General features: G+C 33.5%; 1 protein-coding gene across 3 annotated transcripts in view; it reads left to right on the forward strand.

Moving 5' to 3' along the window:
- LOC130903379 (anoctamin-10) overlaps positions 1-18,064 on the forward strand; it is a 35,927-nt gene extending 17,863 nt beyond the window's left edge. For all 3 annotated transcript variants that reach the window (XM_057815444.1, XM_057815445.1, XM_057815443.1), the window contains exons 7-12: positions 9,824-9,982; positions 10,520-10,724; positions 13,860-14,080; positions 14,143-14,523; positions 14,577-14,825; positions 17,856-18,064. In XM_057815444.1, the coding sequence (XP_057671427.1) occupies positions 9,824-9,982; positions 10,520-10,724; positions 13,860-14,080; positions 14,143-14,523; positions 14,577-14,825; positions 17,856-17,924 (1,284 nt within the window). In that variant the 3' untranslated portion in view covers positions 17,925-18,064. The remainder of the gene's footprint in view (positions 1-9,823; positions 9,983-10,519; positions 10,725-13,859; positions 14,081-14,142; positions 14,524-14,576; positions 14,826-17,855) is intronic.
- The last annotated feature ends 8,168 nt before the right edge of the window (positions 18,065-26,232 follow it).

Genomic DNA, 26,232 nt, shown 5'->3' on the forward strand with positions numbered 1-26,232 from the left:
TCACAAACATTTGGGATCTATTGAACAATTGGGGCAAAATATAACTAATTGGGATCCTCTACTAATTTTTTGGATTACTAATAAATTAGATACTAGCTCAAACCTTGAATGGGAAAGGGAAAATAGAGATCAGGAAGAATTGCCAAAGTTAGATAAATTCCTACAATTTTTACAAAAACGTTCCAATTTTCTTAATATGTTAGAATCAAAGAACAGTCTCAGTTTAAATAAATCAGATTCAAAATTTAGTAATGAGGAAAATAAATTCAATAAACAAAGTAGAGTAAGGTCATTGACCTCAAGTACATATACATGCTCCTATTGCAAGAAAGGGCATTCAATATATCGTTGTGCAGAGTTTCTCGGATTAACCATAACACAAAAAAAAGATTTTGTCAAAAAATCAAATCTTTGCCATAACTGTTTGCGTTCGGGTCACTCTGTCAAACAGTGTAAATTAGGGCCTTGCAAAGTGTGTAAAGCTTGGCACAATACAATTTTGCATGAAAAACTCGAGATAGCGGACAACGCGAGCTCAAGTTCCGCAGCACTAAGCAGTGGCGTAGTGGTACCAGCGGCGGGGCAGGTGCTATTATCTACCGCCTGTTTACTCATTTCAGACAATTTCAATAATTTTCACAAAGCAAGAGCGTTATTAGATTGTGGTTCTCAAACTTCCTTCATAACGGAGGATTTGCAAAAGCGTTTGAATATTGCGACACATAAAACAGATCTTTCAATTTTCGGAATTTCAAACAATATTTCAAAGGTCAGTAAAAGGTGTAAGGTTTCATTTAAATCTATACATACCAATTTTAAAGCGCATGGCAATTGTTATATTCTAAAAGAGATTACAAGTGTGATGCCGTGTTGTCGAATCAACACGCAATCTTGGGCGATTCCAGGTGATCTAAAGCTAGCTGATCCACAATTCAATATTCCCGGACCAGTAGACATGCTCATTGGCGCGGACCTATTTTGGACAATCTTAAGCAATAACAAAATTTCGTTAGGAAAAAATATGCCGCTATTAATTGATACAGTGCTAGGTTGGGTTGTATCTGGGCAAATAAGTACTAACAACGTTGAAAAGGCTTCTTGTAATTTAAGTATAAACCAGGAATTATTAAATTCAATAGCCAAATTTTGGGAAATCGAGGAAATATCTAGCACGCGACAACTTTCTCCAGATGAACAATTTTGCGAGGACAATTTCATCAAAACTACTACCAGAGACGCGAACGGACGTTTTACAGTCACTATACCTTTGAAGCAACAACCTTCTAGTTTAGGTGAGTCGAAAGCTCAAGCCGAAAAACGTTTCTATGCATTAGAACGAAAATTCAGGAGAGATCCAATGCTGCACAGCAGATATATACAATTTATGAACGAGTATAAAGAGCTAGGCCATATGACAATTTGTAACGGCAATGATTCAAGCTTCGAATATTTCATGCCGCATCACGGAGTTTTGAGAGAAGAGAGTTTGACCACAAAACTACGGGTAGTTTTCGATGCATCAGCGCCCTCTAGCAACGGTCTATCCTTCAACAATATTCAAGTCATTGGACCCGTTTTACAAGACGATTTACTATCAATAGTCTTAAGGTTTAGGAAATATAACTATGTAGTTTCGGCAGACATAGTTAAAATGTACCGGCAAATTTCAATAACGCCCGAGCAAAGGCATTTGCAAAAAATTGTATGGCGCGAAAATCCGAGTGATAACCTGGAAGTCTACCAGCTAAATACCGTTACATACGGGCAAGCCTCTGCCAGTTATCTTGCAATACGCTGTTTAGCTAAACTCGCTGAGGATATTCAAGAAATGAACCCGGAAATAGCCGAAATCATTAAGCACGACTTTTATGTAGATGACCTGTTAACAGGTGCACCTACACTTGAGCATGCGCAATACATATGTAAAGCGATAAGTGACACTCTTAAATCGGGATGTTTCGCACTCCGAAAATGGTGCTCTAACGACACCAACGCGCTCAAAAATATAAGTTCAAATGATTTAAAATCCGATATACTAGAATTTGCGCATGATGGCAAAACAAAAACATTAGGCTTGATATGGGTTTGCAATAACGATAAGCTTCAATATAAAATTCATACCAATCCTATAGGTACAAAGGTCACAAAACGCACAATTTTATCTACTATATCAAAAATATTCGACATCCTTGGTTTACTAAGCCCATGTACTATTATCGCAAAAATGATAATGCAAAAATTATGGGAAAATAAATTAGCTTGGGATGACGCTATTCCAAAAGCTATATCTGAAAATTGGGTAAGGTTGGAGAAGGAGCTTCTTATTTTGAACGATCTTGAGTTAAACAGACAAGCTATTTGCAAGAATGCTGTTGAATTACAACTGCATGGTTTCGCTGACGCTTCGGAAAAGGCTTACGGAGCCTGTGTTTATTTGAGAAGTATTGATTCCGATCAAAAGGTTCATGTATCCCTGTTATGCGCCAAGGCAAAGGTGGCACCTATAAAAACAATACCAATCCCGCGGTTGGAATTATGCGCAGCATTGCTTCTAGCCCGCCTAACAGATAAAGCTAAAACTGCTTTGAAAATTCAATTCAAATCTTTCACACTTTGGTCGGACTCAACTATAACTCTAGCTTGGGTACGCACAAGCCCGAATCTGCTAAAAACATTCACGGCCCATAGAGTGGCAGAAATTCAGTCTCTCACTAAACACGCCGATTGGAGGCACATCCCCACCCACGATAATCCAGCAGATATTGCTTCAAGGGGAATATATCCTAGTCAAATTTTAAACTCTGATTTGTGGTGGCGCGGCCCTACTTGGCTAGCTAAGGACCCAAGTTTTTGGCCCAATGACAAGCTGGAGGTGGTTCATGATTTACCTGAACTTAAATCCAGTCTTCTGACCAATGTTGCGCCCCCTACCCTGAGTTTTCCCTTTGAACGTTTCTCAAATTTCTCAAGAATGCAACGAACAATGGCATACATTTTACGATTTAAGGATAATTGTCTTCAGAGAAATCGCAGAAGAGGCGGTTCTCTTACAGTACAGGAGTTAAGTGATTCTCTAAAATGTCTCATTCGAATTTGTCAATCTCAATCGTATTCTACCGAAATTGAAACATTGAAAAATAACAAGCCTTTGAGCTCCCATAGTAATCTATTAAGTCTTAGTCCCTTTCTAGAACCCGATGGTTTGCTACGCGTAGGAGGGCGACTAAAACATTCAAATTACTCCTTTGACAAAAGGCATCCAATTTTGATCAATTCAAAGCATCATTTTTCAAAGCTACTATTTTTACAAGAACATGAACGCCTATTGCATGGCGGCCCTCAGCTGCTCTTAAGCACTATAAGAGAAAATTACTGGGTTATATCCGGTAGAAATCTTGCACGAAAGACTGTTAAGAATTGTGTGAAATGCTTCAAATTCAATGCTAAAACCATACAGCCAATTATGGCCAACTTACCGCGCGATAGAACTAATCCTTCTAGTGCATTTTCAATAGTGGGAGTTGATTACGCGGGGCCATTTATGATTAACGATAAGAAAGGTAGAGGTTGTCGTTTAAGTAAATGTTATATTGGCGTATTTATTTGTTTATCAACTAAAGCAGTCCATTTGGAATTGATTTCTAGCCTTTCTTCAGAATCATTTATTCAAGCGCTATATCGTTTTGTCTCTAGACGAGGCAAACCATCAAAAATATTGTCCGACAATGGAACAAGCTTCGTCGGGGCACAGCGAGAGCTAAAGGATTTTCTAAAACATGGCAGCAACACTATAATCGAGAAATGTAGCTCTCAGAATATAGAGTGGAGTTTTATACCACCCTACTCTCCTCATTTCGGAGGTTTGTGGGAAGCAGCTGTCAAAAGCGTAAAGCATCATTTAAGGCGCGTTTTGACCCAAGTTCATTTATCATTTGAAGAATTTGCCACAGTTCTCGCACAAATCGAGGCGATTTTGAATTCGCGTCCTTTATGCCCACTGAGCTCTGATCCCAACGATTTTGGACCTCTTACCCCAGCTCACTTCTTGATTGGAAGACCAATAATTGCAGCACCTGATCAAGATGTCACCGACATAAAAATGAATCGACTTTCCAGATTTCAGCTCGTACAACAATTAGCACAGCACTTCTGGAACAGATGGAAATCTGAGTACATTGCGGAGCTCCAAAGACGCACCAAATGGAAGTCCAACCAAGGCCATCTAGTAGAAGATTCTCTCGTTTTAGTGAAAGGCGAGAACACTATGCCCACTCAGTGGTTATTAGGTAGAATCAGCAAGCTCCATAGAGGCCCTGACGGTATCGCTAGGGTCGCTTCTATAAGAACTCCCTCTGGAGAAATCATCAAAAGAAGCTTTCAAAAAATCTGCCCCCTTCCAGTTGACCTTTGAAAGCCATCCTTATGCTTTCAACGCGGGGAGTATGTTCACGCCAGAATTAATTCAAAACTCATGAAAACTGGCAACGCTGTCCGACCAACCGACTACTGAGCGAATGGAAGAAATGAGATATATAATAAGTTCTGTTGTTAAAGCTATGTAAAAAATTTTCTTACAAATAAATGTTAATGTGAACGTGTTAATAATAACTATAATACAAAACAAGTCGCTCAAAGGAGTTATGATAATGTGAAGATGGGACCGAATTAACAATTTTTTAAAAATCCGACATTTCATATTTACATTAATACATAATTTGGTTGACTACAAATTAATTGAATCTATATTATATCAAATTTAATTTCAAACTCGAGCCGTTAACTTTTGTTCCTATGCGATTTTATGAAAAAAAAATTGTTTTTCATAAAAAATTTCGCATATTCAGAACAAAATAAACTAAAATATGATGTTTCATTCGAGATAGATTGAGCAAAACTAACATAAGACTGGATTAAAAATCTAAGGGGTTCGTACACTTTTTTCAATTGAAATAGCATCTTCACGATGAAAAAAAAATAGTGTACAAGCTCAGCAATGGCTTGAAAAACGTTACCAAACTCTGATCCATCGAAAAGAATTATTTGTTATTGGTTTACTGAATTTAAACGTGGTCGTACAGATGGAGAAAGTTCTGGTCGTTCAATTGAGGTGGTTACTACAGAAAATATCAAAAAAGTCCACAAATTAGTTATATCTAATCGTAAATTGAGATACCAGAACGCAGTTTACATTATGTGCATGAACATTTCACTACGAGAAAACTTTTTTCAAAATGAGTGCCGCGTTTATTCACAATCGATCAAAAACAACAAGGTGTCGATGATTCAGAGCAGTGTTTGGTCATGTTTACAGTAGATAAATCAGATTTTTTGCATCGATATGTGAGAATGAACGAAAAATGAATCCATCACTTCACTCTGGAAACAAAAAGATCATCATCTGAGTGGACTACAGCCGGCGAACCACGTTCGAAGCGTCCAAGTTAGCAGGGAAGGCTACGGCTTCGGTATTTTAGGATTGTTTGAATGCAAAAATCAATGAAGCATCATTATACTATATTTTTTAATTGACTAAAGTATATCGTCGTCACAATATGTCATTTAGCAATACTCTTTTAAGTCTGGTAAAAGTATTTGCACAAGGGGATCCCATTCTCCTCAGTTTATGTCTTTCTACGAGTTTTCCGTGCCAGGTCATTTCTCCATAAGTTATCCATTATCGCGGCTAATGTCTATCTCTCCTATAATTTTTTTTTCAATCTTATATTTTTTTTTAATTCGAACGAACTAGGAATTATTGCTTGCAACATTTGTCCTATACGTAGAGTCTTTTCGTAATTCTGTCAGACAAATTACCTTTATCCATGGAAATACTGTGAAAGCGTATCGTCTGATGAACTCCGAATAAACTGTGTTGTACCTTCGCTTACATTTCCTTGATGTTATGCCTAATTTTTCATCTACTCATTCATTTGCTGTTGCCTTTCACACGAATTATCATAGATTCTGTTTAGTGATTTATATATAGCTTTCAATTTCTTTCTCCTCGATAAGATTGTACTTTGTCTTACTTACTTCAGATATTTTTCTACCCGTTTTACTACTTTATCGTCATTATTTCGTTCTTCGCACAATTTTTCTCTCAATTTCTTATTCAAGTACCTATAATACAATTTCATTTTTGTACCCACGGTATTCGAAAATACCCTAATGTTTATATGACTTTTAGATTTTTTCTCATATCTTTCATTTCCATTGATGATCTTTCTGCATCTAAATATCCAATGGTATTTTTAATTAACTAGACTTCGAGGTTTTCATATCTACAACAATTATTTTGATCCCACTTGATGTTTCATTTCATTTCCAGAATTTGATGAAACTAATTGCTTCAAAAGCCATTGGTATACCAAATTGGTAGTTTCTTGACAATTCACAAGGTACTTTTATTCCAGTTCATCCATTTTCCATCTTATATAGTACCTTCATCAATTTCTTTATAACAGAACTACAAATATTTTAAATCTTAAATTAAAAATAATCGATTCATATGTAAATAGTGATTTCACACGAACTACGCCTTCACATAACGTTGCTACCGTAGTTTTTAATAAAATTTCAACTCCAACTTCAGAGACTTTCTCCCTTATCAACTTCCTTTCGTTAACAGCTTGCTCGTTTCTATTGACAAACGGAAATGGTATTAAAACCGACTCCTTCGCCAATATAAACGAATGAAGTCAAAATTCGATATACTACAAGGATTATATTAATGCCACCAATGAAGACGGAGTTGCCAAACGTATCCACAACTTCTATATCTATTCTATTAAGAAGTAAGTCTATAATTAATTTCGAGAGTGATAGACTAGATTCAATTTAGAAGATGCTTGTGTTGATCTAATCATAACAATAATTAATATTGATGGAGAAAGTGAAATTCAACCCCATATGTGTTAACTAGGAAACTATCCAATCTCAGTTTTGTTCATAGGATTTGAAATTACTCTCCTAAGTACTGTTATGAAAATGCTGGCAAAGGGCGTTGCCAAGACGTAGGGAATTTTCAGCCTTAATAGATCCACATCGATACAATAATTAGATTGGAACTAGTTTCAAAGAAAAACGATTCAACCTACTCTCGTACTTTTCCAGTGAATTATAAGAATATGAGATCTGAACTTTGATGTAGAGGTCGGCATAAGTTAGCCAACGAATTTGCTTTAAGAGAAAAAAATGCAGCGTCAAAATGAATTTATTAAAACAAATTACAAAAGGGATTCGAAAAAGTGCTCGAATTGATGCCAATCTTGTTCAAGCGAAGCGGATCTATCATCGAAGGAATTCAAATTCTTCCTCAATTCCAAGTCGAAGGTCGGGAAGGCCCCACACTTGACAACGCTGACCACTCAACGAATCCTCGTCTGCGTATCCATTCTCCAAAATGAACATCGAGGTACTTCTGCACATATAACGTTGGATGTTCGCGAGTATTGAATCGTTGCCGAATTGCCAACGTAAATTTTCAAGCGTTTCCAGATAAATTTAGCTCCTGCTCACTCACACACACACACACCCCAGACAGGTTTAATTCTTCTTCAATAAAGACATGTGGATTCTGGTGGTTCCTGTACACGTTCCGAGGTACTATTAGAAAAACTCCAATCTGCGATCGAAATCATCCTCGTAAAGTGAGTGGAGAAGACGTAGACGGTAAACTCGATATAGTGTGTGCGTTTCAGTAATCGTCGTTTTGAATCGGATATTTGAAGTTTCCTGAAAGTCGCACTGCAGATTGATTCAGTTGCTTAACTGCCACTGTTTCCATATTTTTGTTAGTTATTACAGTTACCGTTCGTCCGGAACGCGGCGCGTCGGAAACGGAGCCCCGTTTTGAAGAATTTCTTATACACACTGTTAAACGGTTTTAGTTTTTAGTTTCGTAATCCGCAGATACGACGTAACAAAAAAAAACTTGAAGTGTAGCTTGTTTCAATTATTCATTATGAAAACGCGTCTATTTGAGAAGCACGTGTTATCATGACACAGACACAACTGTCTGAAACAAACAAGATGATTCTAGAATCATCTATTTTTTGTTTACTTTGTATTATACAAAACAAATTTCGCAATCACTTAAAATATCGACTAGTCTATTTATTATTTCAGCAACCCGTTTCTCTTTTAGATATGCACTTACCTTAATGTTTTTTTTTTATTTTGATTTGAATTACAATAGCCGAGAATTCTAAAGGAACTGCCAGTTTCATCCCACTTTAAATTCGCCAATCATTCCGATGGATTTCCAAATCTTTCTATTTGTTTTGCCGTTTATCCTGGTTTTAAATTACAAAACGAAAACGTTTATCGGTCAATATGAAAAATGATGTCGTATAAAGTCGTTATTCCTGTTTTACAAAATCGAAACATCATTAATCATCCATTTTTCCAGCCGAAATTTGTGATAAATGCCGTTTAAAATTACGAAATGAAAATCTGTGACCGTAATTTACAATTTTGAATTACGAAATTATATAAATGTGACCATGTTTTGTTTGAAAGTGAAAAATTCAAACTAGTGGCCAAATAAGAACGAATCAAATTCTAATTTTGAGAAAAATAATTTCAGGAATCTTTCAATTTTCAGACCTTCAAATATATATGCTTTTGCTGAAAAATCGTTTCGATTTTAGAACTCTTTCAATTGTATTGGAACTTTTTTAATAATAACTTGCTTAAGGTTTATATCAAAATATTCCTAATTGTGGTAGAAATTGAAAAATGAATGGAATGAATTCCAACACACCAATAAATCGGAAAATCTTGGCATTATTTACCAACTGAATATCAAGGTGAAATGAAGATGTGAAACAGCCTAGATGTATATGATGTATGTGATCTTTTTTTCGAAATCGGCACGAAAGAAAAACATTAATATCGATTTTTGAAAAATAATCATATCATTTAGCTGCATTACTACACGCGGTAATCATAACCTATTCTGGTAGCCTCAATTTACAAGTATTTTTGAATCTGGGCGACTTCGAAAACAATGTAAAACGCTTCATGATAAAAAGTATGAATTAATTGCCTTGAACCTTAAGTAACTATTATAAGTCACTCTATCTTTATTTGGCATATCAAAAAGATAAATTGGATTTACTAATGCTTTCCAATAATTTTTACTTTATTTCATCTATGGATTTAGTGGAAATACAGTAGTACAGCCGCGGGAAACAACTACTTTCCATATAAATTGCCTAGTTTACTTATAAAATACGAGGTCTGGCTATTAAATAACGAGACTGGTTACGAAAAAGGGTCTTATTATAAAAATTATTCTACATTCGAATGCTCCCCTTCAATACACTCCCCTCCCCTCGTCACACACCTTTCCAGACGTTTTTTCCATTGATCCAATCAGTGCTGGAAGTCTTCTTTGGTGAGTGCCATTGGGACCGGAGTTTATACTACTCAAAATCTCTATGTATCACATAGAGAATTGTCCCCATAGGCCTTTTGCAGCAATTTATAGCACTCAATCGGATTTTTTTTCAATTTAACGAGAAATTTGAGATTGATACTCGCTCATGGTTTCGGCACGAGAGAAAAACTCGTTATTTAATAGCCAGACCTCGTAATTCTAAATTAGTCGAAAACGACTAGTGAAATATTGAACATAAAACAATAAATAATGAAATGAATGAAAACAGAATTTATGCTAACATATATTATTGAAGAGATTATCATAAAGATGAAACTAAATCGAATACAAAAATTTTTCATGAGAATCCATGCGAGTGTTTTTAAATATCATTGTTAGAAACGAAAATTCACTCGAGTTCACTTATTACTTTAATTATAGATGTGGAGAAGAAAAAGTAACGAGCTGGCATATCAATGGGGTACCATAGGTATGACTAGTATGGATGAACCCAGACCAAACTTTCGAGGAGCAATGGGCGTCGATGCAATCACAGGCAAAGTGCGACCGCAAGCTCCTAGATACCTAACCTATGTTAAGGTATATTATATTATACAAATAATATCTAGAAATCTTGTTTAACGTAAACATATCGAATTCATCCTTTTTCTACATTAGCGTTATTCTGGAAAATTTTTGAACTGCACTCCATCAATTTACCTTCCAAATGTTCCTCATTACCAATCCAAAGGTATCATGAATTTTCAGTTTCGACTGAATTTATGTTACATGCAGCGTCAAAATTACTACTGGATGCTTACATTCCTTGTGGGATAATACCTGTTTTCTATTTTAGTTTTAGACAATGTAATTAAAAATTGAATCCGAACCTGTAGATTTCTTTTTTTGGATTGACTCTTCATAGTTTTTAGTTTGGATATTTTCGTTATAATTAACGAATCGTCAACAATTTCTTAATAAACTGTGTTTATAATCCCAACAGCTCTAAATATCATTCTAAAACCTCAACTCAATTCAACTTTTCGTTGGCCCATATTGCAATAAAAAGTTAAATAATCAAAACAATAAACTATTTCTTATCTTATAATTAATTCAGAAATGATTTCCTTATTTTAGATGTACGTGGTATCTATACCAATAGTATTTGTATGTTTAACTGTCGCCTTTGTTATTATGTTGATGTCTTTTTGGGCTGAAGATTATGCGAAAAAAAATGAAGATTGGAAATCTTACGTCAGCGTTCCGAGCATCATTTATTCTGTGCTTGTAATTATCATGAACGTAATTTATAGGCAGCTAGCGACGTATCTTACAGAATGGGGTGAGTATAACAAAAATTTATCAAAAAAAGTAGCGTTGAAATTTCGTACATTTTTTATATATATTTTTGTAGCTTTTCACCTTTTTGTTTATAAATCGTCTTCATTTTGAGTCTGTTTTAGTTACAAATTAAAAGGTGAAATTATTAATGTTAATGCATCTAAATGTTCTTGATTTTAGGTCTCTTTTATTTTAAAATTTCGACTTTATCAAAATATGATATTGACACTGACAATTTACGTATTTATATTAAACAATAAATCAAAATAAGAATAAAATCAAAATAGGAATTTGTTCTAATAAGAAAAATTTTTCTTCAGTCTTTACATCTCAATATGTAGCAGTCTTAATCAATCAAATTATTTGTAGTTTTATTAGAATTTACGCTGTTTACATAGGGCAGGCCTCTCAATATTCAGAAAACAGACTTAAAGGTCATCAATACAATAAAAAAATATAATTATGTTAACGAAATATCAATTAAACATAAATTCAATTGTAAAGAATCGAAAATTCTTGGAACAGAATCTAATACACGAAGAAGGGAATTTTTAGAAATGGTTCACATTCATAAAAACGAAAAAAAAATGATAAAAAATTTGTAAATCCTAATAAAACTACAACTAATTTAATTGATTAAGATTGTTTGCTACATATTGCGATGTAAAGACTGAGGAAAAATTAATTTTTCTTATTATAACAAATTCCTATTTTAATTTTATTCTTATTTTGATGTTTTTGATCTAGTGATTAATATAAATACGCAAATTGTCAGTGTCAATATCATATTTTGATAAAGTCGAAACGTCAAATTTTATCTTTCTTCCAAAAATTATTAAAAAAAAACTAATTTTAAAATAAAAGAGACCTAAAATCAAGAACATTTAGATCCATTAATATATCAAAAGGTCTAGGAAATGAGAAATTTAATAAAATTATTGATGTTTCGATATATTTCGTATTAGATAAATCTTATTTCAAAGCTACTTCAAGGGTTTTCAAATTTGCTATATATTTCAAAGATCTTTTTTCCGTCGATTCCTTTTTTGCAATTTGGAATTATGTCTCTTCCTGCTTAAGATTTTGGTACATAATGTTTATGTAACAGCACATTTTACTCTTGAGGAAGTCAACGATTTCTGCATTTCAATAGGTTCCCAAAAAATTGGCTTCACCTGGAACCTAATTTTGAATAAGGTTCTTTGTTATTAGAGAACTTAAATTACATCATTAGTTTCAGCTGAAGACTTTAAACCTTCAGCTATATTTACCTCGTACAAGACTTGCGACTCGATTTTACCACTTCTTTGACTTTACCATTGTAGGTTAATTATTTATTTGTTGTAGCCTTCCAATTGATTTGAATTCTTTAGATAAACATAAACACAACACGTACATCCATTAAGGAATCGTTACAGAGCACAATTGAATTGAATTATAAGGTTCCAATATCGATAAAAATCCTATGAAATAATAATAATAATAATACATATCCCAATTTTTTACCTTAGCTAACTTATTATTGATTCATAAGTCTAATATCCAGCGATCATCTGCTTTTTTCTCTTGACTCAACGATGTTATTTTCGTATTAAAAATTCAGCGCGAGTTAACCGAACATTCGTCACTCAACATAACAGTTTTTATAAGGAAATGTTTATGTACCATTACAATGGTTCCTGACTTTTCCCCCGTGCCATCGAGGCCGGAGCTTTTTCGTTTAAATTATGCAAGAGTTTGATTTTGAACGAAATTTATTTCGTGTAGGGAATCGACAAAGAATCCATATCGTATACAGCGTGTTTGGAAATCCGTGTTTTTTATTAGTTTGACGATGATCTTCAGTGTAAAAGTGTACGTGATATTGATATACGTTTTGAAAATTTCTAACGACTATAATTATTCTATATTCGCTACAATCTTTTGAGCTTCAAGACAATCCTTAACGGAAATAAGACTGGTAGTCTTCACCCTAATAAGATTTTCTAACAATTATCATAAACATCGTTAGACACAGTAGAAGTCCGATGAGTATAAAATACAAATTGCAGCAATGAAATTATAAAGAAAACCAGAACCAAGTCCATTATAAGTCACATTAGTTTTAGATAAAATAACTAATAAAACACCAATTTGAATACTATAATCGCGGCTATAACTATTCAAAATTAGAAAAAATTGATTCAATACTATTTGAAGATGATGTTATATCGATGGCTAGTACCATAAACAAAACACAGAATCTAGTAATGATGGTAAGCAACAAGATGGAAAAACCAATTAAATAAAATGCACTGGAAAGTGTAATTTTCAATTAGTTGTGAAATATATTATTATATATAAATATATGAAGGTATTGCAAACCGTCGTATAAACCACTGATATATTTCTCTTTAGACGCTATAACCCGAGCTCAGCAGATTTTTGGATCCCAACCCAAAACGAGATCTAGATCACAGCTTCCGAACGCCACGTTCAAATTCAAATTTTAAACATGATATACAAGAATTTATGATTTTTATCACTTTTTTGTGCGATATTTCTTCCGTGATATATATTTCTTCTTTTTCTTCCTCTTTTTCAATAGGACCAGGTCCTGTTCAATCCTGTACGTTTGGCCCTTCTTCTGGATCTTCCCGAGAAGCTGAACTCCAGCTGTCGTACCACCTCTTTGGTGGTCTGCCTACAGGTCTGCGTGTGTTCGGTCTCTGAGTTTTAAACCATCTGTCTTCTGGCAATCTTTCTACGTGATCCCTCCAGAATCTTTTCTTCTCTTACGTAATCGATCCTTATTCGGTCCCTGAGGGTGGCTGCCTTGATGGTTCGCAGTATTTTCATCTCTGTAGTTCTCATTATTCTTTTTGTTGTTGATATTTATTTCTACACGTTTAATATTTGTTATTGAGCAGTTATCAATGATTCACCCCCTAACGGATTTTGCACTAAAGTTTAAAATTAATTTTATGGTCAAGGGCAGCAAAACCTATCAATGACGCTACTCATGACAATTAATAGTTCTAGAATGAGTGCAAACTATTGTTCTTTCCTGTTACAAATCTAAACCAATCATAGAATTTAATTACCAAAAGATTATCAACGATAAATTCTCATATTTTAAGGAAATCAATATTTTCAGAAAACCACCGAACGCAGTCTCAGTACGAGAGACATCGTGTAACAAAATTAGTTTTATTCGAATTCGTCAATAATTTCATGTCCCTTTTCTACATCGCCTTCATCACTAAGGACATGGAGATGCTGAGAAGTCAATTACAAACTATGCTCATTGTCAATCAAACCATCAACCATTTCCAAGAAACCGTACAACCACTAGCAATAAAATACTACATGATGAAGGTAATAATTTGAAGCTTCACTTTTTCTTCAAACATCATGTGTCAAAATCATATTTATTTCAGGTTCACAATTTAAAAATCGGCAATATTCTTCCAAATAAAGTTGATTTCAAAGCGCCAAAGGCATGTCGAGAAGATAAAACTGTTACAGCAAAAGAAAACCCACTTTCCAATATAATAATGCCTGAAATACCCGAAGAAGATTCAAGAATCAAACAAGCGATCGACGAAAGCGATATGGATATCTACGAAGGCACTTACGATGATTATTTAGAACTCTTCATACAATTCGGATTTGTCTTTTTGTTTTCGTCGGTTTATCCTTTAGCTGCCCTTTGGGCATTACTGAATAATGTGATCGAAATACGAGCAGACGCTTTTAAATTTTGTAAAATATTTCAAAGACCTACGTGTAGAAGAGTTAAAGATATTGGTGCATGGCAGGTTAGTAGATATTTACAATAGATATCGAATTTCTTAATTTTCTTTTATTGCAGAGATCTTTCGAAATGATTGGCGCTCTTTCTATACTCACCAACTGCGGTTTGTTATACCTCAGTCCTCCTATTAGGCAATCTGCGCCTAGTTTCAGCGATATCGAATGGTTGTTGCTATTCATATTCCTCGAACACTTTTTATTGGGCATACGGTTTCTTCTGCATATTGCCATATCAGATAAACCCGAATGGGTGCGGGTAGCTTTAGCCAAGAGGAGCTACGAGTCTAAACAAGCGTTAAAATTTGAGGTAAGTCTAATTGATGGTGTTAGCACCTTATTTTATATCGGCGCTGATATGATTCCATGTTATTATATTTATTATAATATATCTCATTAATAAAGTGTATGAAATAAGACAATTCAATTGGTCTTTCGAAAAGAGAATCATTTCACGAACGAGTTAACATTTTGATCCGGCTCGAAGGACCATAAAATGGATATAAAATATAATAAAGTGGAGCGTGACACTTGTTCTCCCATTGAACAGAACTCACGCTTGCGCTATTGAAATTACTCTGTAATAATAGTTGAGTTCGTAAAGTTTGATAAAACAATGTCACGATCAGATGAATATGAATGAATTTCCGCCTCGAATATCCATTTTTGAAAGAGGCTAATACACATTATATGCGATCAAAAAATTATCAAACGTCGATTTATTCTCGAATTTTTTAAAATTCTGATTGGATATAATAGAATTTTGATACACTTTTGCTATAGGATAAAGGGAAATAACCTTCCAAATGATAAATTAGGGTCGTAACGAATATCGACAGGATGACGTTTTTACATTGGAACCCTTCTCGATTCGAAAACAAGTTCGGGATGATTCACGAAATGTAGGAAATTTTTACTGTTTACGTGTGATGTATGTCGAGAAACCAAAAAATTCCATTGCATTTAAAATGAATCGAATGAAACGATTTGGAATCGCATCTATTATATAACCGAGCAATCGATAAATAATCGATTATAATCTTTCACGTCACGACGCTGACATAATCGATTATTTTCGAAACGGATGTGTACAGAAAATGAAATGAAATATTGACTAAAAACTGTCGAACTCGACATTTTGTGTTGTGGAATGAACTGAACACCAAATAAAAAAACGTTAATTGATAAATGAATAGAAAATGTTAGTAGTCGTAATGAGCGAGTAAAAATGAGCGAGACAGCAAATTATTTTGACTTAAAATATGGGGAAAAACTAATTCAACATTATGTTAATGTCTGAAAATCCATTTGGTGGTGTATGAGGTATCAGATATGTGCAAAGTGATATTAACATAGTTTTTTCTCTTATTTTGAGTCAAAATAATTTGTTATCTCGCTCACTTTTTACTCAAGATCGTCAGCTATCTCGCTCATTACGACTACTAACATTTTTTGTACATATATCAATAATTCAAACGTATTTCAAAAAACGTGATTTTAAAGAAATCTTTTAGGGCAAAAATAAAATGAAAAATAATACAAAAAACGTCTCGTGACATTTTTAAACGGGATTTGTAACCAATAGATCTGAGTATGATTAGCAGACTAGGGAATCAGTCCACTTTGTAGGACTTTTTATTTTTCCTCTCTGGCATAAATCAAAACGTTTTATCAAAAAAAAAATATTGAGAAAAATTAAATTATTCAAAGTTCGATATTTACGAAAGAGAATTATAAATTTAACTGACATTATTTAGGTCTTATTATTATTTACCATCGATGGCTTCCTCATTTTTAAATTTTTTTCCTGTATTTGACTATGTGTTAATTATTTTCCAATTTTTATGATTAAATACATCTTTTTTTCTGATATGTTAGAATTTCTTGAGGTAGTTTAATTTGTTTATTGTATTAATGACTTTTTAATCTATTATCTAAATACCGAGATGTCTGTCCTATGTACACAGCGTCGCAATTATTACAAGGTACTTGATTCCAGTCAATTGAAATATTTTTGTTTATCAAAATATGATTTAAATTTTACATTCTTATATAACAGACAAATTTCCTGCCTTGTTTTTATAAAGTTAAAGTTAAAACTCCAAACAATAAGTATGTTTTCTAACGGAAAATTTCCACCCCATAAATTTCACCTTAAGTGATTTCTAATGGTATCCAAGTACCATTTTTCTTGAAAATATGTTCTGACATGAACAGGAGTTTAAATAATTTTTCGAAATCTCGCTTCAAGGTTTTCCTTTTTTTTTAAAATCGTAAATTTGCAAACGACGTATTGCATAAATGCATTTTGAGGGTCATAAATTCTGGATATTTTGAGTTACAAGAATCGTTCAACGTCGGAAATTCATAATATGCCATATTGGTAGGTGGAGTAAAGCAGAAACGAAAAGCAACAAGTATTTTGTAGTCGTGGAGCTCGGTTATTGAATATTATTTCAATAACCAAACAGTGTATTCAAAACCAAATCGTTCTACGGGAAAATTATTGACTATTTCCATTCATACGCTAAAATTTGTGAACCAATGAAAACGAAAAGTATAAACATTAGATAAAACGCAACGAAGGTCATCGAATTTGTGGATTGAAGAAATTTTCAGCGGATATTAAATCTAGTACAAGTTGTATAAGGAAAATCGAGATGAATATAACATTTATTTATTCAACTGAAGGTCTTCTTGCATTGTAGTAGCGAGGATCTAACTTACTTAAAGTCAATTCAAATTCTAGAATTAATTAGAACTAGCCAAGCTCTAATAAGAGACACCTCGACGTTTTTTAAGGTTAATTATCTGTACAAATGTTATTTTCTAATTTCGTTTAAAACTATAATCATTTCTTCAGTTATTATAACTATTCTGTAGCCGCCCCTAGGACTATTATCTCACAGAACTTCGACGTGACGAAACCGATAGGGCCTTTGGTATAAAAGAGTGTTTCATTCGATTTTCCAGCGGGTCGATATATGAAAAAATAAAACGCAAATACGGAATTGCTAGAGGAAGAGTGCGCATTCTCTCTTTGTATAATCTTTAGAACAGGTAAATTCATCGTCCGATTATTATGGACATAAGAAAAACGATCAGCACTTCTTGAAAATCCACGATTTTAGGAATGAAAACGTGTAGAAATTGGTTTGAAGTTATCCAACGATGTTTACTATACGTTAATTAGATGTAAACTGTTCACAACTTTTTATCGAAGGTTTATTGCATTTGAAGATCGCAGTATCCAATAGAAATATTTTTATTAATGAAGTAAAGTTCGATTTGTTGTGAAGTGGTTGTGGATAAAATATAAATATTTTTTCGTTATTTTCAGAGATCCCAGAAAAACCAACGCATTTTAACGAGACGATTCAAGACGTTCCATGGTCCACATACAGATTGACTCAACTTAATCGCTTATTTACAAAGTTAAACCGTGGGTTAATTGTGATCCTCGCAACTCATTTAACCTCCAACGCTGCCTGAATATAATAATGATTATAAGAAACTAGAAAAAATAAATAAATCATTTTTTTACATGGACTTGTGTTTATTCCATCAAATTATGTGGACTGAGAAGTTCGTAGGCGCGATTAGTATTGAATTCATACCATTTTTTTTAATTAGCCCTAATTTTTTGACAAAAAAATACTTTGTAAGTAATATTTTGCTTGAAAAATATTATTCGCATTTCGCCCCATGGAAATCAATTGTAGAGAAGTGGTTTGCTGGGTTTAAACGAGGCGAAATGATTATCGAGGACAATGCTCGCAGTGAAACATGAAAAAAACTTCACAAAATAATTTTGAATAACCGTGATGTGAAGCTGATTGAGATGAGCCCTTAAATATATCAAAGGAACGCGCTGATTAAGTATTTGGTTATGTGAAACGCTTCTGAGCAGTTTTTGGAGCTGTAGTAGAATTTTTGCGTTGATGTGTCACGACGGATTATTTCTCACCAGAGCTCAATCGACAATTAACGCAAAAGTCATCTGGCAAGCTTATGACATCAGTATATTCGGATGCGCTTGGTATAATATGAACTATAATCATATTACCGTCCTTGAAGACAACAACATTGATAATAAAATGAAATTCTATAAAAAAAAACTCTTTTTCCATGGTTACCGAACTATCTAGTACAAATATAGTTAATTCGAAATGATATGGCAACACTGGAGTGATTGTGACAAATCTGACATTGCCTAAGTTTGAAATTGTTAATAGTGAACGTACTCAAAACGTGTTATAATACGAGTGGTATTTGATTTGTTTACAGCTACTTGAAATATTAATATTGATCAAAAAATTGATTTAAATCGATGAACGATGATTTTCTATTATTTTCTACGTGGATTGAACCAACTGCGGTGTGCCGATCAGCTTTTGGTGATGGTGATGAAGCACCATCTGGTACGGATCTCTCAACACGAGTCAAATCCAATTGAAGTTGTTCGCGTACGAAGTACTTCGAAGCAAATGGTCGCCTGTTTTTTCTAAATAATTAAACATGTCACCACCGTTCCATTAGAGCAACGTAGAATGGTAGACCAGCATTTCTTTGCCAGAAGTGTTTGAAACCAATCGCAATTATTCTCAAGCATAGTCAGTTCAAACAAAAACATCGAATTGCTGGTTGATCCGCCGTACAGTCCACCCAATGATTTCTTTTTATTTCCATCTTCTTCTTCTTTGGGCGCCATCTTCTAATGAAGTTTGGCGATAACCCCTGCTAAATTATTTCTCTCTCTGGATCTCCTTATCAGGGTCTGAGTGTCTAAACCGGTCCACTCGCGAATATTCTTCAGCAATGCAGCCTGTCGTCGCCAGGACCACGTTTTCCTTCGATTTTCCCTTGGATCAGAAGTTGCAAAAGTATGTATTTGTCATTTCTTTATAAGTGTCTCACAAACGAGGTTTTTCGAGTTTTTATTAATTCTATAAGTTCCCTATCGGTTCTTCTTTGTTACTGATATGAGCGCTCCAGGAAATTCTCGGTATCCCCCGAAAGATCCACATTTCTTGCTTGCTCGATGATCATATTTCTATACTTGGGTCTTATATCTTTTGTCATTACGTTGATAGACATGGAAGGATGGTTGGATGTCTTGGAGACAATCATGGTTTTGGTCTTTTTGATGTTGCTTGCAGATACTGTTCACTGTAATTAAGACCGTGTCATCAGCAAAGACTTCTTTTGAATATATATTGAAGAATAGAGAAGACAGCAGCGCAGAACAAAAGATTTCAACGTTTTCCTACACCTGGACTGTTCAAATCACAAGCTTTGGAGGTACCTTAATCGGAAACCAAGTCGACAATTGGTTCAAAGTGTATTGATAAATATGAAAAAACATAAAGTCATATCGAATTACGAATTTTTGTTTGTCTCAAGTAGAAACCTTCGTAAATAACTTTTCTCAAAGCGCAGAAACTATATAAAGCGTACGAAAGCCTGAATGGAATACCCATACCTGCATCATTATTGTAGTGAAGCAAAAAAAACCCAACTGGTATTATGGTATTATTTTGATTAAATAAAGCATATATGAAACCGAATAAGTATTTTGAAAAATGAACTAATAACAAATAAACTTCTGGTAGATATCCTCTTTCAAATATTTATTGAATCGCCCTTTTTTACGTTTAAATCAAACTTTATTTTCATATAATCCAATCTGTTACCCATATAATTCTCCGCTGCCATATTTCTTCATTTTCGTTTAGTTGGATTCGGTGGGTTAGATTGCGGGACAATATTTTCTCAATATTTGAAAGGATTATTGAATCGTCCTGACCAACAAATGGATTAATCCTTGCTCAGCAAAATATTACATCGATATTAAATCGTGCTCTCCTTGAATGACCCATAAAATAAATTAAATTGACATTATAGATTAAATAAAGTATTTTTTCAAATTGTTTATCGGGGAAAATATTTTTTTACATCGTCGGCTTAATTTGAAATTCACATAATTACCTCCAATTATATAGGAGACGCGGAAAATGATTCCAGTGAATTAAATTTGAAAAATTTTCTTGTTTATCTCATTTTCCATACTACTCTCCATATTTATTTAGAAGGACTGACAGTCTCTTCCTCAGAGACTTACTCAGCATCCAAAACAAAACATCCTGCGGCATCGATAAATTATAAACTAAGTTATTTTTGGGTTTTCCGAAAGTAATGATTGACGTTTTATGTTCTCCAATAAACGAAAATTCTGTCTCAACTCAACAATTTGGTTTCCTACCTTAACCTTCAATTTTATAGGACTTCAGTTTTTTTGTAATTTCGCTAAAACCTTCGATTTTGTTGATCATAAATCAAAACAAACTAAAATGTTATTGCATCCGAGGTATTCCATTAAAATGGTTGGTATCTTACCATGAATGTCGAAATCAATTGGTACAAGCTAATGGTAGAGATTCAAGTAAATTGCCAATCGGCAGTGGTTCAGTTTTGGGTCCGGTTCTTTTTTGGAGTGGTCCAGATATACAAGCTCTACATTCGATCATGGGCAGTGATCTCATAACTATGAAGTCCTGGTGGTTTTATACTATCTTTAAAACCTCTAAAACTCAACGATGACTTAATACGATCCTCAAATTCGATCAAATTTCTTGATCCACATATTGATGGTGCCCTTCAATGGTCTTTACATATAGAAAACTTGACAAAAAAATTAACATCTGCTTGCTTTGCCATTAAACCTGTGTCTGAACAGCTCGATTCTCGTACTGCTCTAACAACTTACTACTCGTTGTTCGAATCGCATCTTCGGTATGGTTTGCCTTCCTGGAGGTCTTGCACCTCTTCTATTCTATCTTCAAATTACATATTTGGAATTTTAGAATCTGTTTGTTTGGTTCGCAAACACTTCCAAAACAAAGCTAGAGGTTCCATTAGGACATTTCCTCAATAGAGACGTAAAAACTGAGTCTAGAAATACAAGCAGACTTAAAAAAAGACCGTTCACAAGCCCAACAAATGTATTTGTTCTATTTTAAGCAAGAATATTGCAAGGAAACTTGAAATTTTTTTAACTTTATGAATATGAGGGTTTCCAGTTCCTTATAATTATATTTTACTCCCTACAAACCTCTTAGTAGGCGTCTCATAAGTAACGTAGACGAAGTTGTACTAGTCAATAATTTTTTAAATATTTTAACCATCGATTAGTGATTAAAATTCCAAAAATTTGTCTCTGATTCTATCCATTATTCAAATGATAGTCTTATAAAATCGCTTAGATATACACCAATTTACATTTATCGTTAACGTAAAGTCGAATTTGCATTTTGGTTTTCAGCATTTTGTTATAAATGTCTCCCGTAATCGGGTTATTAATTGTTAGAGAAAACACAAAGTATCTCGATGTTTCAGAAAATTATTCTCAGTAACAAATCGAAACAGTAAGATTCTCTCTTTTATATTTACGAGGCTACAACTTTAACAGTTAAGACACCATTCGGGGTCGTTTGCAATTCCCTTTACATTCAAATTGTTTTCAAACTTCTTAATATATTATACAACGCGTTATTCTTGTATTACCGACAAGATAAACGATATAATTCCCTTTCTCAATGTTTTTTTTAGGAAACATACTGTAAATTATTATTTTTAGACGACGCCATCTGCAATTTGTTCGTTGTGTATTCATTTACATACCGAAAGTTGCGTTTTGAGTGTTCCATGTAGTGAAAGTGACACTGCAGAACACTCTCGGGACGCTCCGGAGTAGACAACTCTAACTTTCCTCAAATGTGACAGATGACAGTTTCACTTCGATGATTTTGCATAACCTTAAATATTATGAAATTATTTGTTTTATCTGAAGATTTGTCTAAATTGATGAATAACAATGAATGATGATGAAAAAGAATCCACGCCACCTGATCTTACCGAAGAAAGCAATTCGTTGCCGGATAAATCTCGTGCAAGGTACGAAAAACAGTTCGAGCGGGATGTCACAAGAAAAAATTACAAATAAAATTCTCTATTATTTATTTTCTTTTCTCAGTGTAATTGTAAAGTCTGTAAACTGTAAAGTCGACTTTACAGTACTAATTCTATACTATTCTTAGTTCGTTTTGTTCTTTCCCGAGCAACAACTTCGACGTCAGATCAGTTACAGCTCTATTGACTTCAGGAGTTGACTTCCACGAAATGCTTCATACTTTCTGTTATAACCATCTTGTCACTTATTCCTTTCTGCTCTCTTCTAACTAACTGTTTTTTGTTGTTTATTGTCCAAGGCAAAGTGGATAGTAAGAAGGAACCAGGGAGAAGACGGCATTCGTGATTACACAGCCAACGCACGCCAGTGGTTTGAAGTATCATCTGTTGATCTGTTTAGAAATACAATAAACAGGATGAAAATTGCCTTGTTAATATCCAACGTTCGAAAGATTTTAGTCTTAAACATCTCAAAATTATCCTCAAATGAAAAATTATATTCAATATATTTTTTATTTCTGAATTGTCCAAGAAAGCACCAGTCGATTTATAAGTTTTTCAAAGTATTTAGAGCGAATACATCAAAAAGTTCGTCGACAATGTCGTTTTACCATTATTAAGAATCCCATCACGACTGTTCTACGATGAAATTCCTGATGTAATCAGTATGCGGGTCAGAAAACGTCATCATCAATCTGAGGAAGTAAATATGCTTCGCATGAATTGCAACTGAACAATGCTTACCGAATAAAATTTTGATATTTCATACAAAGTAGTATTATCTCGAAAACTTGTTAATGCATGTCAATGACATTAATACAATACTTCAGCCTCTATAAATCAGAAATCTTGAGAACTCAAGATATGTATGGAAAGAAACAATATCTTATTTATAATTTACAAAATATTTCAACACCCTTTTGTTGTTTGATTGTTTATGAATTCATTAACTTACAATACAACTTTTGAAGTATTTAAACATTTCAAATGCTTTTAAAACTTGGAATACTATACTTAAAATGAAGATTTCGATCATTTTTATATTTCCTCTTGAAAACTTTAACATATTTAACATTTAAAAAGGTGTTTTTTGTATAATCTACAGCATCATGTAATTCGAGTACGACTAAATCTGTTTTTTCGTTTTGATTTTAAACTAACAAGCTGGTTGTTAATGTTAAACAATCTTATTATTTCGGATTGAGGGTTTTGAAACTATTTTGATCAATATTCCATTCTGTTCGGATCTTTCCCTTAATTAACTTCCTTAGGAAGTTGTCCCTATCAGTATTTCGTTGTTTGTGAACTCGTTGCTATCGATTCATATGCGAATGCCACATGTACTAATGTAGATAGTTGATGAAAAACTTTTTGTTGAACTAAGCAGTTATTTGCATATATCTGTCGAATAGATTTTATAACACTGAATTAATCAGAAGACAAAACAAGAATCGTCAAAGTCCTCAAATTAGCTATTAACTTTCATTATTGGAAAATCTTTGATCGCCGAACCTTTTGTTCAAGTTTGGGCACCGAAAATAATCCGAGGAGGCTAAATCTGGCGAATAGGGTGTATGAGGTAGCAATTCAAACTTGATTCATTAATTTTGGCCATAAAACAACACTTGTTTCGGGTGTGAAGCAGCTTTTTCATGTCCAAATCTTAAGTTAATATGAAGTGCTTATTATGTCTGCTAGCCGCGCACTTATCTGCAGCAACATTTCTGAAGTCGTCACCTCATTTGGTTGGCCACTGCGATGCTGGTCTTCTAGCTAACTCCTGTATCCAATATTTTACTGTTGATAATGAAGAAGTAGTTTCTATGTTTACAAATTCGTTTACTATTGATGGCTTCTTCAAACAGTAATATTTTTTAAACATCTACCGACATCTCTAAGTCAGGCCAGGTACTTTGGAATCTTCAATAAAGACAGTCTAGGTCTAGGTCCAATGGATATTGGTCATGTTAAATCCAACTGTACGTAAAAATATTGGTTTTATTGGAAAAAAACTGTTTGTATTCGTTTTTTATTGTATCGATATTTATTTTTGTCGATAAAGATATAGTTAACTGCTGAATTTTATTTATAAATGACATTTCTTAGGAAAACTGTCTTGGTAAGTTGATGTAGACGCATCAGTTATTATTCTTAGACCTCTTGTCAAAACTACCTCGTTAGTTTTTGTATAATTCATCTCAGTAATATACAAAGCCTCAGACTTTTATTCCTGTTTTGATTTTATGGTACGTTTTTGAAAGTTAAGAAGGCTGTTCAGCAATGTGATATCTGGGTAAAGTCGTTCTTCATAGTATTTGCTGATGAAGATATAATACATGGAAAATATGATAAAAGGGCATCCCTCTACTTTTTGGTTAGTAGATTTTGTTATAACTATCAAATTTTGTTGTTCTTTCCATGATAGGAATTTTCCCATCTAGTGAAATACAGATTCAAATCATAAGAACTAAATAATAGAGACTAAATAAAATTAAATTAAGCGAGAATCCTTTGCCTTTTAGAACTTTTTATAATTAGTTGAATAAAATTAAACTGAAACTCGTAGTGTCATTATCATCGATAACATAATAAACAAAGAAAAAAGTTATTTTCTTCAAGATATGTGGAAAATTTCATAAGCATGTGTATAAAGTTTCATATTCCAGAAGTTTGAAAAAGTGGTGAGAGAAGTGAAAAGTAGTCAGTGATAACACAACTTTGCAGATTTGAAATGGATAGTGGCCCAAATATCAGGAAATATATCAAAGTTTGAAACAAAAAAAAAACAAGAAGTTTCTTCAGAACAGAGTGGATTTTAATGTTTCGCAGTTAAAGTAAAACAATACTGGAGACGGAGTACATCAAAGCAGTGCAGTGCATGGGAACTTGATTAAATCCAACTAACTTTGTAGATCAATAATCGATGAAACTTATTAAGCGCTTCGAAATTTTTTTCCTTCCATACAGTTGATTATAGGAGTTGAAACAAGATAGAGATCCAACTAATCACAACAGATTTCAGATCCTACATCGCCAATTATGCTTTTGGAAACTTAAAAATTGGCCGAGTTTCTTATAAAGTATAAGTTCTGTTTCAAAGATTTGGTGATCTCTTCTTTACAGCATGTATAAATGCCACTTAAAAATAATGGCGCGACTTGAACCTAGGACCTATTGCATGTTAGCCACTATACTAGGGAGACCTTAATAATACGTTTTTTACGCACTACTGTGCTCTTGATGAACTATAACGTTTTAGTTTTAGTTTTGAAAGTGTGTCTATAGTACGTACCGTATCAGAATGTATTTTGGCGGAAACAAATATAAATATACAATGTTTTTGTAAATTTTAAATAACCGAAAGTGTACCTAATAGATCATTAATCATACGTGGCAGGCGTTACGTAAAGTTAACTCTCCCGATACATCGGTTTTTCTCGTAATCTCACAATCCCCCTATTCATAAATCCATATCACTATTTGTCATCGTTTCGAAATGAATGAACGCATTATAAGAACTTATTTTCTCATATTTCAAACAAAAAAAAAACTACAAAATAGGGAGAAGAATTATATAACATCGTCTTTTTTCATTTCTACATGAGCTTAAAAGCACTAATAAAAAAATTTCGGTGGTAATATTCGTTTAATATTATTTAGAAGGGGTTTGTACAAAAAATGCAGCAAGAGAAGAGACTGAATTAGTTGTCGTATACAATAAAAAACAGAAGCGGGAATTTGAAGAGAAA

Source organism: Diorhabda carinulata, chromosome 2, assembly GCF_026250575.1.
Source record: "Diorhabda carinulata isolate Delta chromosome 2, icDioCari1.1, whole genome shotgun sequence".
NCBI lineage: Eukaryota > Metazoa > Arthropoda > Insecta > Coleoptera > Chrysomelidae > Diorhabda > Diorhabda carinulata.